The following is a 13,373-nucleotide window of genomic DNA, read 5'->3' as shown; positions in this document are numbered from 1 at the left end:
CCGACACACTGCAACGGAATGAAAATGAAAGAAATATATGATTTTTGAAGTCTTTTCGGTGATATGTCTGAGAGAGAACTACGACTTTAAATTGTAGGCCTGTAATTTACTAATATTATTATACACGGAGACCTAGTGTGAATAACTTCACCAACACACTGCAATGGAATGAAAATGAAAGAAATATATGATTTTAGAAGTCTTTTTGGTGATATGTTTGACAGAGAACCACGGCTTTAAATTGTAGGCCTGTAATTTACTAATACTATCCTACACGGAGACCTAGTGTGGATGGATATAGATATATGTTGTGGAATACCTATACTAACTATGAACAAGCAAATCTCTCCCTGACGCAGCAGCAGCTCTCCCTACTCTGCCTGATTCCGGGGTAGACTGTGTCGAGCATGGTGGCACCCGGTCTTATATACACCTGATGATGCTGTGCGGCCAGCCAATCACTGTAATGCCCACAACTAACATGGCTACGGCATTATAGTGCATGGCAGGCAATCATATGCAGGGAGGGGACCTGAGTTCCTGCCCGAGCAACCCGGAATTACTTGCCAAGCACCGAGCTCGTCGAGTACAGTGATGCTCGAGCGAGTACCAGCAGTGGCGAGCACGTTCGCTCATCACTAGTCTCCATCCATTAGTATAGTTATACTGTAGTGAAATTAATTATTTGGTGCAGATATTGCTCTCCACAAAGTGGTACACAAACATTATAAACTCAAAATTGGTTTTCAATAAACAACCATCAGCTGTCTGTCAAGATTCCTGCATACCTCATTCATTGGAGAGGTTACGGACCAGAGGAGAGATCTTGGGTCCCAGCTCGAAACGTAAACGCCAATCGTCTAGTCAGGGCCTTCCATCACAGGTTTCTTGGGAAACCTGGGGGCCCGTTGACCCCCCATGAAGAGGGGGTACTTTCATGATTCCTGTAATCAGTGTGGAATTGCTATGCTGTCCTATGTAAAGTGGTTCATGCTGTGTTTTGATGGACAGCTTGGCTATCCAATCCTGTGAGTTGCAAGCCGGGCTGTCGGTACCTTGATTGACAGCTCGGCTGTCCCATCTTTGACTGAGATGTGCAGGACCTTCTTCAGGTTTTCAGTGCTCTGGAGATTGCCCAAGCTATTTAACTGAGCTGACTGCCCGTGTTCCCTTCCAGGCGTGGTTTGTGCTTCCTGATGAGTGTTTGTCTCATTCTGTTGTTCTGAGTTCTGATATTCTGCTGCCAGACCCTTTGGACCATATTCTGACTACCCCCTTGCCTTGTCCTTTGGCTTTGTTCTGCTCTCTCTTCGTATTGACCCTGGACTGTGACCTAACTTACGCCTCTGTCTTTTCCCTTGGTATTGACCCCAGAAAGTCTATCTGCCTCACTGTCACTCAGTGAGTTAGTGACTAGCGTCGCACCGCCCTATCAAATGTATCGGCTTCTTCTTTCTCCTCCTCTGTTACCTTGCCAAATATTGTAACGCAGGTCTCCGACCGCAGAACCTATGGTTGTATACTCACTCCAGTCAGGCTGAGTGAGAGTGCGTCAGCTGTAACAGAAGCAGACATGCCTGCTGGGTTTGTTTCACTGATCACACCACAATTTCTCAATCCACTCTGCCTGCACCTCACTCACGGTCTAGCAGTTAGTCTGTTTTATCGTACTCCGCCCTCTCTCAGCACCGCAGCCAGCCCTCAGTCCCGCAGATGTGTTCACGTAAAAGATTGTTTACTTCTACACTTGAGAAAGCTTAGAGGTTGAACTCCACCATCTTCAATCTGTAGGCCACGGAAATGGTGGTTTTAGGCCCTAATTTTTAAATGTGAACAGTCCTGATTGTGTCTCCATCTACTGGGTTGGCTGTACTGGAAGAGGTGTCGGTCCTAATTACACTATTTCTACTGTAGTGAAATTGATGCCACTTTGCTGGTGTCTGCCACTAATTTTTGGAAATGTGGGGAATCCTGATTGGGTCTCCATCTCCTAGGTTGGCTGTAGGGGAAGAGGTTTCTGTCTCCATTAAACTACTTGTACTCTGGTGAAATTGATGCCACTTTATTGGTGTTGGGCCATAATTTAGGGTAATGTAAACACTTCTGATTGTGTCTCCATCTACTGGGTTGGCTGTACTGGAAGAGGTGTGGGTCCTAATTACACTATTTCTACTGTAGCGAAATTGATGCCACTTTGCTGGTGTCTGTCACAATTTTTTGGAAATGTGGGGAATCCTAATTGGGTCTCCATTTATTGGGTTGGCTGTAGTGGAAGAGTTGTCGGTCACCATTATACTAGTTCTACTCTAGTGAAATTAATGTTTTGGTGCAGATATTTTTGTTACAAGAGTACACAAGATATAATCAAAATAGATTTTCTTAGACCTGTGGTCTATAAAGCAGGCTATATCTCATCTTTAATTCTTTGGTGCTGATATTGTTCTCCATGCAGGTGTACACATTAGTAATGAGAACACAAAATGTGCTCAACTTAGTGGTTCACAGGTTTCTCAAAACCTACCCAGATCTGCCAGAGCTGCTTGTGAAAGTACAACGCGTGTGTTCCCATTTCAGAAAGTCAGCTATAGTTTCTGCCACCCTGGAAGTGTTTCAGTGGTGTTTTCAGCTTCCATCTCAATGGCTGTTGTACGATGTCACCACATATTGTAAATCATTGTTGCAGATGTTGGGAAGGATTTGTGAACAGCGAGGGCGGTTGTTGAGTACCAGCTTCAACACGCCGATCGGCATTCAGGTCAGCCTCTGAACATAACAGCTGATGAGTGGGCATGGATGTCTGACATCTGTGCCATCCTCCAAAACTTTGAGGACTCCACCAAGATGGTGAGCGGTGATGACGCCATAATTAGCATCACCATCCTGCTTCTCTGTCTACTGAAGCGCTCGGTGCTTACAATTAAAGAGGAGGCATTGCAGCGGAGCAAGGAACTATACAGCCCAGCCTCATCTCATCTCAATGTGGATGGGGTGATAATGAGGAGGAGGATGAGGAGGAGAACATGGACAGTCATCCTCTTGGTGAGAACAGGGAACTCTGGGCTGTCTTGGAAGACTTGATACCCCTCTTCAATCTGTGGGAAAGCTGTATGAGTTTCGCTTAATGACCTTCAGTGGCTTAAAACATGGCTTTGCTTATGCACATTATTTCTCAAAATGCATTGCCGATTAGGCCATTGTCCTACTCTGTAGTGATTAAATTCAAGGCGTAAAGAAAGATCTTTGTCTGTGACTAAGGAACACCGAGAAGTGTGAGCTGATGTTGGACGGGCTGCCATTGCTTATGCAACAAGCTGCATTAGAGGACTTCCTGGGAGAAATGACAGCAGGAGTAGATACGGTTTCCCTCTATGACAGTCATATCACCAAGACAAAGAATATGGCTGTGGTGAAATACAACTCTCACCGAGAAGCAGTGTCAGACTGAAGAACATTGGGCCTACCAGAGGATTTTATTCTGAGGGAACAACCTTTCTCTCCCACTAAAGAGCCCCATAGCAGCTGCAAGGTTTGTGCTATGAACTCTCCTGATGGAGAAGCCAGGGCCCACCGGAGGATTCTCTGGTTCTCTGGTGGGCCCATCCAACCCTGCCGCGAAGCAGCCCTGGCTAAGAAAAGTGTGTGGGAAGGTTCATGGACTCTCTATGGCTGTTTTTTTTACTGTGGACTGGCTCCAGCAATCCATAAGATTGCCATCTATAAGGTCCCTTCACTGGCTCACAATTGTCCAGCGTATCCAGTTCAAACTACTAACACTGACGTACAAAGCCATCCATAACCTTTCTTCTCTGTACATCTCTGAACTAATCTCCCGATATATTCCCTTATGTAATCTCCGGTCCTCTTAACACCTCCTTCTCTCCACACTTATTTGTTCCTCACCCGATTGCCTACAATACTTCTACTAAATATCCCCCACCCTCTGGAATTATGTGCCTCAACACATTAGCCACCACATTCAGATCCTTCAGCCACAACCTGAAAACCCATCTCTTCAAGACAGCCTACAGTCTGTCATTGCCTCGCTGCCACCTCAACACCACCAGAGCTAATGCAACCCCACAACCTACTGTCTCCTTCCCCACCATCATGTAGAATGTAAGCCCGCAAGTGCAGGGTCTATTTTAATTTATACTAAATATCCTGCTCATTTTTATAGTTTTATATGAGCACGCAAAGACCATGGATCCATCAGCAGCAGCGCATCCAGGCCGGGATAGTGGCGGAGAAATTGCTGCACTATCAGATTGAGGATGAAAGCCATGCAAGGTATGTGTATGAGGTTGCCCCGGTGTAGGGACGCCACCAGGTTTGCACTGTCATCGCACACGGTCTTCTCTTGCTCCAGGTTCAGTGGAGACAGCCATTGCTCAAACTCGGCCTGGAGAGCTGTCCACAACTCTTCAGCTGTATGACTGCGATCTGCAAGGCATATTAATTTTAATACTGCCTGATTTCTGTGCAGTACGGAAGTGGAGGGATTCTCTCTGCACAGTGGGAACATGTGTTTCATTAAGGCAGAAGTTGAGGGTGCAGGTGGACGTCATAGAGGAGGTGAAGGATGCAGAAGCACTGGAGGAAGTGTTAGATACAGAGATTTGTCCCATAAGCCTTGGGGATTCCAACACTTACTGTCTAGTGACAACTTGGTGTCTAGTGGTTTAGTTCTCCATCCCCTGGTGTGTAGTGGTTTAGTTCTCCAACCCTAGCTGTTTGGTAGGTTCGTTTTCCAACCCCTGTTGTCTTATTAGTTTACTTCTCCAACCCTTGTTTTCTTTTACTTTACTTCTCCATGTCCTGGTGTGTATTTGTTTCATTCTCCAACCTTAGCTGTTTAGTAGTTTAGTTATCTAACTCCTGTTGCATATTAGTTTAGTTCTCCATGTTCTGGTGTGTATTTATTTCTTTCTCCAACCCATCTATGCCCACCCCCAGGGGGTTAACGTCTGGTGACGAGGGTTTGGATTCTTCTCGGACCCTACCTCTTCCAGGCCCGGATCAACTGAAAAAAAATTTGGGCATCGCTACACATGCTTTCCCCCTCTTGAGTCTGTGAAGCTTTGGATCAGACCTCGGATGCCCCGGAATAGAATGTGTGAACAGCTCTGCAGACTTGCCCATCTGTGCTTCCCCACAGTCAGTTGGCTGTTTGGAGAGTTGTGACGTGGGTGAAGACAAGGGTAATTGGGGTGCCACCTTTGAATACTGTACTGTGTGTGATATTAAGGTGGAAGATGAGTTGCAGAGGCCACTTGATGCAGGGCTTGTCATCTATTGGAGCACATGTTCTTTCTGCCCCCCATTTACAAGGTATACCGCTGTGTGACTGCCAAAGAAAGAGAGTGAAGTCCAGTAACAGAAGTTTTCAAAATGCTGCACAATTGCTCACTGCAGCAAAACAGACCTACTTCTCATCTCTCATATCATACGTGTCTCACAACCCTAAACAGCTATTCAGTACTTTCAAGTCCCTCCTCTGTCCACCAGCTCCTCCTCCCTCTCCTCTCCTTTCATGTCAGCTGAAGACTTAGCCTCATTCTTCCAGCAGAAGATTGACAACATAGGGAAAAGATTTTGCTTAAAGTCCCAACAGCCCCTTCTCATAACGACTCAACTCTCCTCTTCCAAAACCGCCATCACGGAAGATCATCTTTACTCTCTAAATCACAGCTAAACACCTGTGAACTTGACCCAATACCATCCCACTTCACTCCAAACTATACCAAAGTCTTCATCCCAAGACTAACCCTCCTCTTCAACCTGTCACTAACAACTGGCATCTTCCCTTCATGATTCAAACATACCTCGATCTCACACATCCTATGTTTTACTATCGCCCCATCTCACTTCTCCCCTATGCCTCCAAACTACTGGACTAACACGTCTATTTTGAACTGTCCTCCCACCTCTCCTCCTGCTCCCTCTTTGATCACTTGCAATCTGGCTTCTGACATCATCATTCCACTGAAATTGCCCTGACTAATGTCACTAATGATCTACCAACTGCCAAATCCAAGCAAGATTACTCTGTCCTCCTAGACCTGTCATCTGCCTTTGATACAGTAGGCCATACCCTCTTACTACAGACTCTCATCTGTTGGCATCAAAGACTTGGCACTGTCTTGCATCCTTTCATACTTAATTGACAGGACATTCAGTGTCTCCCACTCACACACCACCTCCTCATCTCACCCCCTATGTGTCCGTGTCCCCCAATGTTCAGTTCTAGGACCCAGGCTCTTCTCCATCTACACCTTCAGCCTGGGACAGCTCATAGTCTCACAGCTTTCAGTATCAGCTCTATGCTGATGACACACAGATCTACCTCTCTGGACCTGATATCACCTCCTTATTAACCAGAATCCCACAATGTGTGTCCTGTATTTCATCTTTCTTCTCTGCTAGATTTGTAAAAATTAACATGGATAAAACAGAATGCAACATCTTTCCACCATCTCATTCATGCCCCCTCAACTGACCTATCCATCAAAGTGAATGGCTGTCCACTCTCCCCAGTCCTGCAAACTGATCTGTCCTTCAAATGTCAGATCCACGCCCTTTCCACTTGCTGCTGACTCCAAAGTATCTCGGGGATCCACACATTCCTCAACCATGAATCTAGAAAAACACCAGTGCACGCCCTCATCATCTCCTGCTTCGACTACTGCAAGCTTCTGCTCTGTGGCCTCCCTTCTACCACTCTCACACCCCTCCAACCTTTCCTAAACATTGCTGGCTGATTAATCCACCTGTCATCCCGCTATTCCCAGGCTTTTCCACTCTGTCAATCCCTGCGCTGTGTTATGATCTGCAACAAGTACTAAGGAAAGATAGGGGAAAGCTGTCCCTACAGTAAGACTAAGCTGAATCCCTACGATGTAGCGGGCTGCCTATTCCTAGCTAACAGACCCCCCTTAGTCCTCTGCTAGTCTGAACGAAGACATATAGCATAAGGGGAGGGGTCCCTAAAAGAACTAAGGACTGGGACAAAAAATGGGACACCTCCTAAACAGAGAAGTTGTTGCAGAACACAAAAAGACAAACAGACAAAAAGGTACTAGAGGTCCAAGAAGGACCAAACGAACTGACAGAGAAAGGCACAGAAGCACCTGGCTAGAGAAACAGTCAAACACTGAAGTCCAGCACAGCCAGGAGGGCGGAGCTGGAATATAAAGGCAGGTGGTCACGTGACCGCAAAACACAAGATGGAAAAACAAACAAGAGGGTTCTAACATGCTGGTTCCCTCATTGCCCAGAGACTCCAGTTGAAAAGCTTAACTTTGGCATACCAAGCCATCGAAAAACTGTCTCCTCCCTACATGTGGGACCTAGTCTCCCTGTACTAGTTACCTGCATGCAACCTCCTATCCTTCCAAGATCTCCTTCTCAACCACCCTCTTATCTCTTCTTGTCACAATCGCATACAAGATTTGTCCCATGAATCTCACCTACTGTGTAACGCTGTACCCCAACACTTCAGACTGTCGCCTACCGTGGAAACCTTGAAAAGGTGACAAGCATACTGTAGCATCGGCGTCTCGGCCTCCTGCCAGGCAGAGACGCCGTTCCCCTCATCACCTCGGTCCTGGTCCGGCTTCTTCCAGCTCCCCTGCTGCTGTGGCGTGCACCACGCACAGCTTCCCGGGCACTGTGCATAGAGCGTGCGCCCCCCCTCTCTTAAAGGGGCCGCGCACGCTGTCCTAAAGAGTCCCCGGCCAATGGCCGGAGGACTTCTCCTTTATAAGGCACCTCCTCCAAAATGCAGATGCCTGTGCAAGGTTGTTGTTCCGTGTGCTAACACTTGCTTCAGCCCTCAGGTCCCGCTGCCTGTCAGTCCTGTCCGCCAGTCTGTCTTACAGTCCAGCCTGCCTGTCTGTCTAATAGTTCTGCCCGCCAGTCTGCCAGTTACCTGCCATGCCTGCCAGCTTGCCTACCCAGAGCACCTGCCAAGTAACATGTCGTGCCCGCCAGCTTGCCTACCTGTAGCACCCGGCAGTTACCTGCCGTGCCTGCCAGCCTGCCAACCCGGAGCACCTGCCAAGTAACCTGTCGTGTTCCCCAGCTTGCCTACCCGGAGCACCTGCCAAGTAACCTGTCGTGTCCGCCAGCTTGCCTACCCGGAGCGCCTGTCTGGCTATCAGCTGTACCTGCCTGCTTATCTACCTGGACCACCCGCCAGCCTGCCTGCCATGCTCATCCTCTGTACTGGTCAGTTCCTGTCATCTGACCCAATTGGAGTCGCCTGCTCTCAAACAAGGTCGGCCCAAGAGTGGGACCTGGGTCACCTGCCTGGTCCCTCCCTGGTTCACGGAGTTGACTAAGGCGCCGTGTGACCTGGGTCAGCCCAAGTAGGCACTTAGTTATGCCGCTCTGGTCCCTCCTTGCACCAAAGCACAGAGGATCCACCACCCGGACCCTTAACACATACAATCTGCGGTAACCCTCGCTCCAGCATACCGCTGCACGACTAGCTGTACCCTGACCTATTGTATTCTCACCCATCCCTTGTAGATTGTTTGTGTGCCCTCGTAGGCAGGGTCCTTTCTCTTCTTGTACCAGTGGGTGACGCCTTTTCACATGTAATGCGCCACAGAATAAATGTCGCTGTAATAGTAATAATAATTATAGTACTTGTACTGTAGGTCAATTCATGGCACTTTCCTGGTGCCTACCCCTAATTTGATGTGTTTTTCCAGCTTTTGGGCCTGTTTGAAGGTGTTGTATATGCTTTTATTTGTCCCCCCAGTGAATCTTATGGCGTTCGGAAATGTTCGACAAACATTCGACAAATAAATTCGGAAAATGTCTAAATATTTGGCGAACAATTCCGAACCGAACATTAAAATGTTGGCTCATCTCTACTGAAGACCAACCATTGTTTCTAGAGTGCCAATGTTCTCCCACCTGTGCCAGTGTTAGGGCTAGAAAAAAGTAGCTGAAGCAGCAATAGGAGTGACTTAAATATACACTGCTCAAAAAAATAAAGCGAACACTTAAACAACAGAATATAACTCCAAGTAAATCAAACTTCTGTGACATCAAACTGTCCACCTAGGAAGCAACACTGATTGACAACCAATTTCACATGCTGTTGTGCAAATGGAATAGACAATAGATGGAAATTATTGGCAATTATCAAGACACCCTCAATAAAGGAGTGGTTCTGCAGGTGGGAACCACAGATCGCTCTCCACGGCATCTCCATACTCTGTCATGTCTGTCACATGTGCTCAGTGTGAACCTGCTTTTATCTGTGAAGAGCACAGGGCGCCAGTGGCGACTTTGCCAATCCTGGTGTTCCGTTGCAAATGCCAAGTGTCCTGCACTTGTTGGTCTGTGAGCACAACCCCCATCTGTGGATGTCGAGCCCTCATACCACCCTCATGGAGTCGGTTTCTAACCGTTTGTGCAGACACATGCACATTTGTGGCCTGCTGGTGGTCATTTTGCAGGACTCTGGCAGTGCTCCTCCTGTTCTTCCTTGCACAAAGGCGGAGGTAGCGGTCCTGCTGCTGGGTTGTTGCCCTCCTACGGCCCCCTCCAGGTCTCCTGGTGTACTGGCCTGTCTCCTGGTAGCGCCTCCAGCCTCTGGACACTACGCTGACAGACACAACAAACCTTCTTACCACAGCTCGCATTGATGTGCCATCCTGGATGAGCTGCACTACCTGAGCAACTTCTATGGGTTGTAGAGTCCGTCTCATGCTACCATGAGTGTGAAAGCACAAGCAACATTCAAAAGTGACCAAAACATCAATAATCTATTGTCTATTCCATTTGCACAACAGCAGATTGTCAATCAGTGTTGCTTCCTAAGTGGACAGTTTGATTTCACAAAAGTTTGATTTACTTGGAGTTATATTCTGTTGTTTAAGTGTTCATTTTTTTGAGCAGTGTATTTTATTACACAATAGTTGGAAAATTGTGAAAAAATCTATACATTTAGTTTCCCACATGATTGAGATGGTTAAAAACCTGAGAAAATTGTTGAATTGCTATTATTTTCTGTCTCATTATACGTCCCCAAAATAGTATTCTTTCATTGCCTTGTTTATGTATGCCCACCATAAATGTCTTGCATAAAACAAGCATTCTTATTTCTATTTTGAGTAAAAAATTAAACAGTTATGAGTCTTGGAACTCAGTAGTAAAAAAAAAATGCAAAATTGCTGTGTCCTCAAGACCCAAAGTAACTGCGTCTTTAAGGCTATGTGCCCATGATGCAGAAATGCTGCATATTTTTTCCGCTTCTCCCTGGCAGGAAAAACACATGCTGATTTTACATGCATTTTTCTCGCCAGGTAGAAGAGTTTGTCAAGCGTTTTTGCATGCATTTCTGCATGCGGGTTACCAAGCGCTTTTCCAAACGATTTTAGCATCACTTGGAAAAGTGCTTGACAACTTGGTCACACAATATAAATCCATGCAACCGGCATGGATTTATATAGTGTGACCAAGTAATAGTTAAAAAAAAAAGAATAAGAATGGTGAAAAATAAAAAATAAAGATTATACTTACCTTCCGATGGCCCCCGGTCTCCTTCTCCGATGCGTCTGGTCTCCCCGGTGTCTTGCAGTTGTGTAAAAGGACATGCCAAGACGTAATTGAGTCATGTGACAGGTCACGCGACCGCCGACGTCAGCGGTCGCGTGACCTGTCACATGACTAAATGACATCATGTCAGGTCGTCACACCACCGCAAGCTGTACAAGAGACCGGGTGCATCGTTGAGGAGGCCGGGGGACATCGGAAGGTAAGTATAACCTTTATTTTTCATTTTAAATTCTTTTTTTACAGGTACCATGGTACCCGGGTCTGAATGAGAGTCTCCTCTTCTCAAGGCCCGGGTACCATCCGCACATTGAATTGCTTCATATCCGCGTGTGCACATGTAATGATGCGGATATCAAGCGTTTCAATGCAAGTCAATGGCGGCAATTACACTGCGTGTCCGCAAAATTAATGGACAAGCTGCACATTTTACCGCAATGATAATCCGCAGCGGAAATTTCCGCAGAATGTGCACAACACATGCGGATTATCATTGCGAAACATGGGACACGTATTACCAAGCATTTTTTAAGCGTTTTCGCTGCGGAAATTACGCGGCAAAAAACGCTTGAAAAACGCATAGTGGGCACGCAGCCTAAATGTAGTTACTATTTGTCTTATTTTTATCTGTTCTGCTGTGCTGAAATCTCAAGCGTTTTAATGGAATTGATGATTTAAGTGAAATATTTTTTTATTTTTTTAGATAAAAAGTTTTCTCAGAAAATTCAAATTCTACGATCAGTACAATGAATTCTTTAGCTTCAATGAGAAAGGAGAATTTCCTGAAAATCTAGAGATTGTGAACTGGGTAAGAAGAGAATACAAACAAGACAATCATACAATGTATATTCCCTATAGGACGTATGTGGGCAGCTTTAATCCATCGCTACAAGAAGATGAACAGCTGACGATATCTCCAGAGATGATAACATGGCGACATGGAAAGGTGAGAAGAAAGCTCCAAGTTTTTGCAAATATGAGAGTTAGTTACATTGAACAATTATTTAAAGGGATACAAAACTCAGAAATGAACGATAGAAATAAACAGGAGATGAATCTGCCCTCACTTTAATCAGCCTCAGAAATGTGACAAATTATTTCCTGTTGATCTCTTCCATTTTGCTGGGTAACATCTGGCAGCGGTGGCTTAGTATCCAGTATAATACAGAGCGGAGGGGACGATGCAGCCAGATTCCTAAAAGAGGTGGGGGCAAGGCTGTTCCCCTGAGACACATAAAAAAAGATATATTTCTCTGTTTTAATTGAATTTAAAGTAAATGGAAAAATGAAAAAAAGTACTGGAGTCATTGTGCATTTAGATCTTAATTGTATATCTACAAGGTAACTGCAATGTTACAGTGACTATAGCAGTGTTGCAATGCACTATAATCATTGTTGAAAAATGTTAAAATGCCAAAGAAAGCATAAAATACTGGAGATGAGAATTGTCTGGGTCACTAACATGTTTTATATAGGGATCTCTTTTATATGAGGGGTATTCAAATACAGATTGTTATTTTCCTGGACCAACTAGGTACTTTGTAGACTTGTTGCACAACCAGTGTAGGTAAGCTTTTCCAATCCCTTTTTCACATACATGTCTTGTAATCACTCTATCAGTCTCCATTTTTTATTTTACTGTACATCTGACCCCAGTAATACGTCCCCTTTTATATAGAAGTATAAGCTTGCTGTCTAAAGTTTGGCTGTTACCGTAACTTTCATAAAATTACATATCAAGCTCTCCATTATTTCTTCACCTGGACGCGGTCGCTGGCATCTCATTGTTGTTGGATTTTCTAGCTAGATGCAAATCTACCAGATGTTTTACTCACATCTGAATATTTGTTTTTTGTTTTGTTTGGGGTGTAAATCAATAATGATGTTTCTATGAGAAATACTTAGCTTTGTATTGATCTTATTATCGAGGTTATTTGCATTTATGGCTTTTTTTGATGTCACACTGCTCTCCAAATTCCTTTCAAACCGACTTGTTTGGAAGTAACAATTTGCTAAATATATTTATTTTCTTAGACTCCTACAGGTTTGTGTTCTGAAGTTTGTTTTCCAGGAACTCGACGATCTCCAAAAGAAACCTACCACACATGCTGCTATAATTGTATTCCTTGTTCAGAAGGATATATATCCAATATATCTGGTAAATATCTCCTTCTACACATAACAAATGTACAATATGAATGGAATCAATTTATTTTAGGAGCTGGAGAAACTTGGACAAATGCAGTGTTTGTTCATCCACTTGTCAGATGAGGTTAATGGTGGATATATGTAAAGTTAAAGGAGTTGTCTTCTACTAAGAAAAGTATTCAGAAGAGACGTTTAAAGTTGGACACGATTAACTTGTACAAGTACAGGACTGTGCAAAAATTTTTAGAAAGGTTTGGAAAAATGCTGCAAAGTAAGAAGGCATTAAAATAGAAGTGTTAATTGTTTATTATTAGTGTTGAGCGATACCTTCCGATATCGGGAAATATCGGATCGGATTGGATCGGACCGATACCGAAAAAGTATCGGATATCGCCGATTCCGATACCGGAAACCAATGCAAGTCAATGGGACATAAATATCGGAATTAAAATAAACCCTTTCTTTCCTTGTAGGTTATTTCTACATGAAGGAAAACAACTAAGAATAATGTAGAATGTATTGGGGGAGGTGGGGGAGACAATAAAGGCATAGAGGTTTAGCCCAGTCAAATGGAATAGCAGGAATTAATATTTTTTTATTATGTTCTGAGTTACGGAAATATTAACTATGTTAAGTATTTTTATATTTTGTCAGAT

General features: G+C 44.7%; 1 protein-coding gene across 1 annotated transcript in view; it reads left to right on the top strand.

The window, feature by feature from the left end:
• LOC141197269 (vomeronasal type-2 receptor 26-like) overlaps window positions 1-13,373 on the top strand; it is a 681,141-nt gene that overhangs the window by 652,664 nt on the left and 15,104 nt on the right. Inside the window, exons 4-7 of the mRNA XM_073662656.1 lie at window positions 4,178-4,287; window positions 4,484-4,535; window positions 11,273-11,515; window positions 12,604-12,727. Coding sequence (XP_073518757.1) covers window positions 4,178-4,287; window positions 4,484-4,535; window positions 11,273-11,515; window positions 12,604-12,727 — 529 coding nt within the window. The remainder of the gene's footprint in view (window positions 1-4,177; window positions 4,288-4,483; window positions 4,536-11,272; window positions 11,516-12,603; window positions 12,728-13,373) is intronic.

Source organism: Phyllobates terribilis, unplaced genomic scaffold (assembly GCF_046119375.1).
Source record: "Phyllobates terribilis strain yellow unplaced genomic scaffold, ASM4611937v1 Scaffold_82__1_contigs__length_6685932, whole genome shotgun sequence".
NCBI lineage: Eukaryota > Metazoa > Chordata > Amphibia > Anura > Dendrobatidae > Phyllobates > Phyllobates terribilis.
Note: the sequence above shows the minus strand (reverse complement) of the source record. Positions and strands in the feature narration are given on the sequence as shown.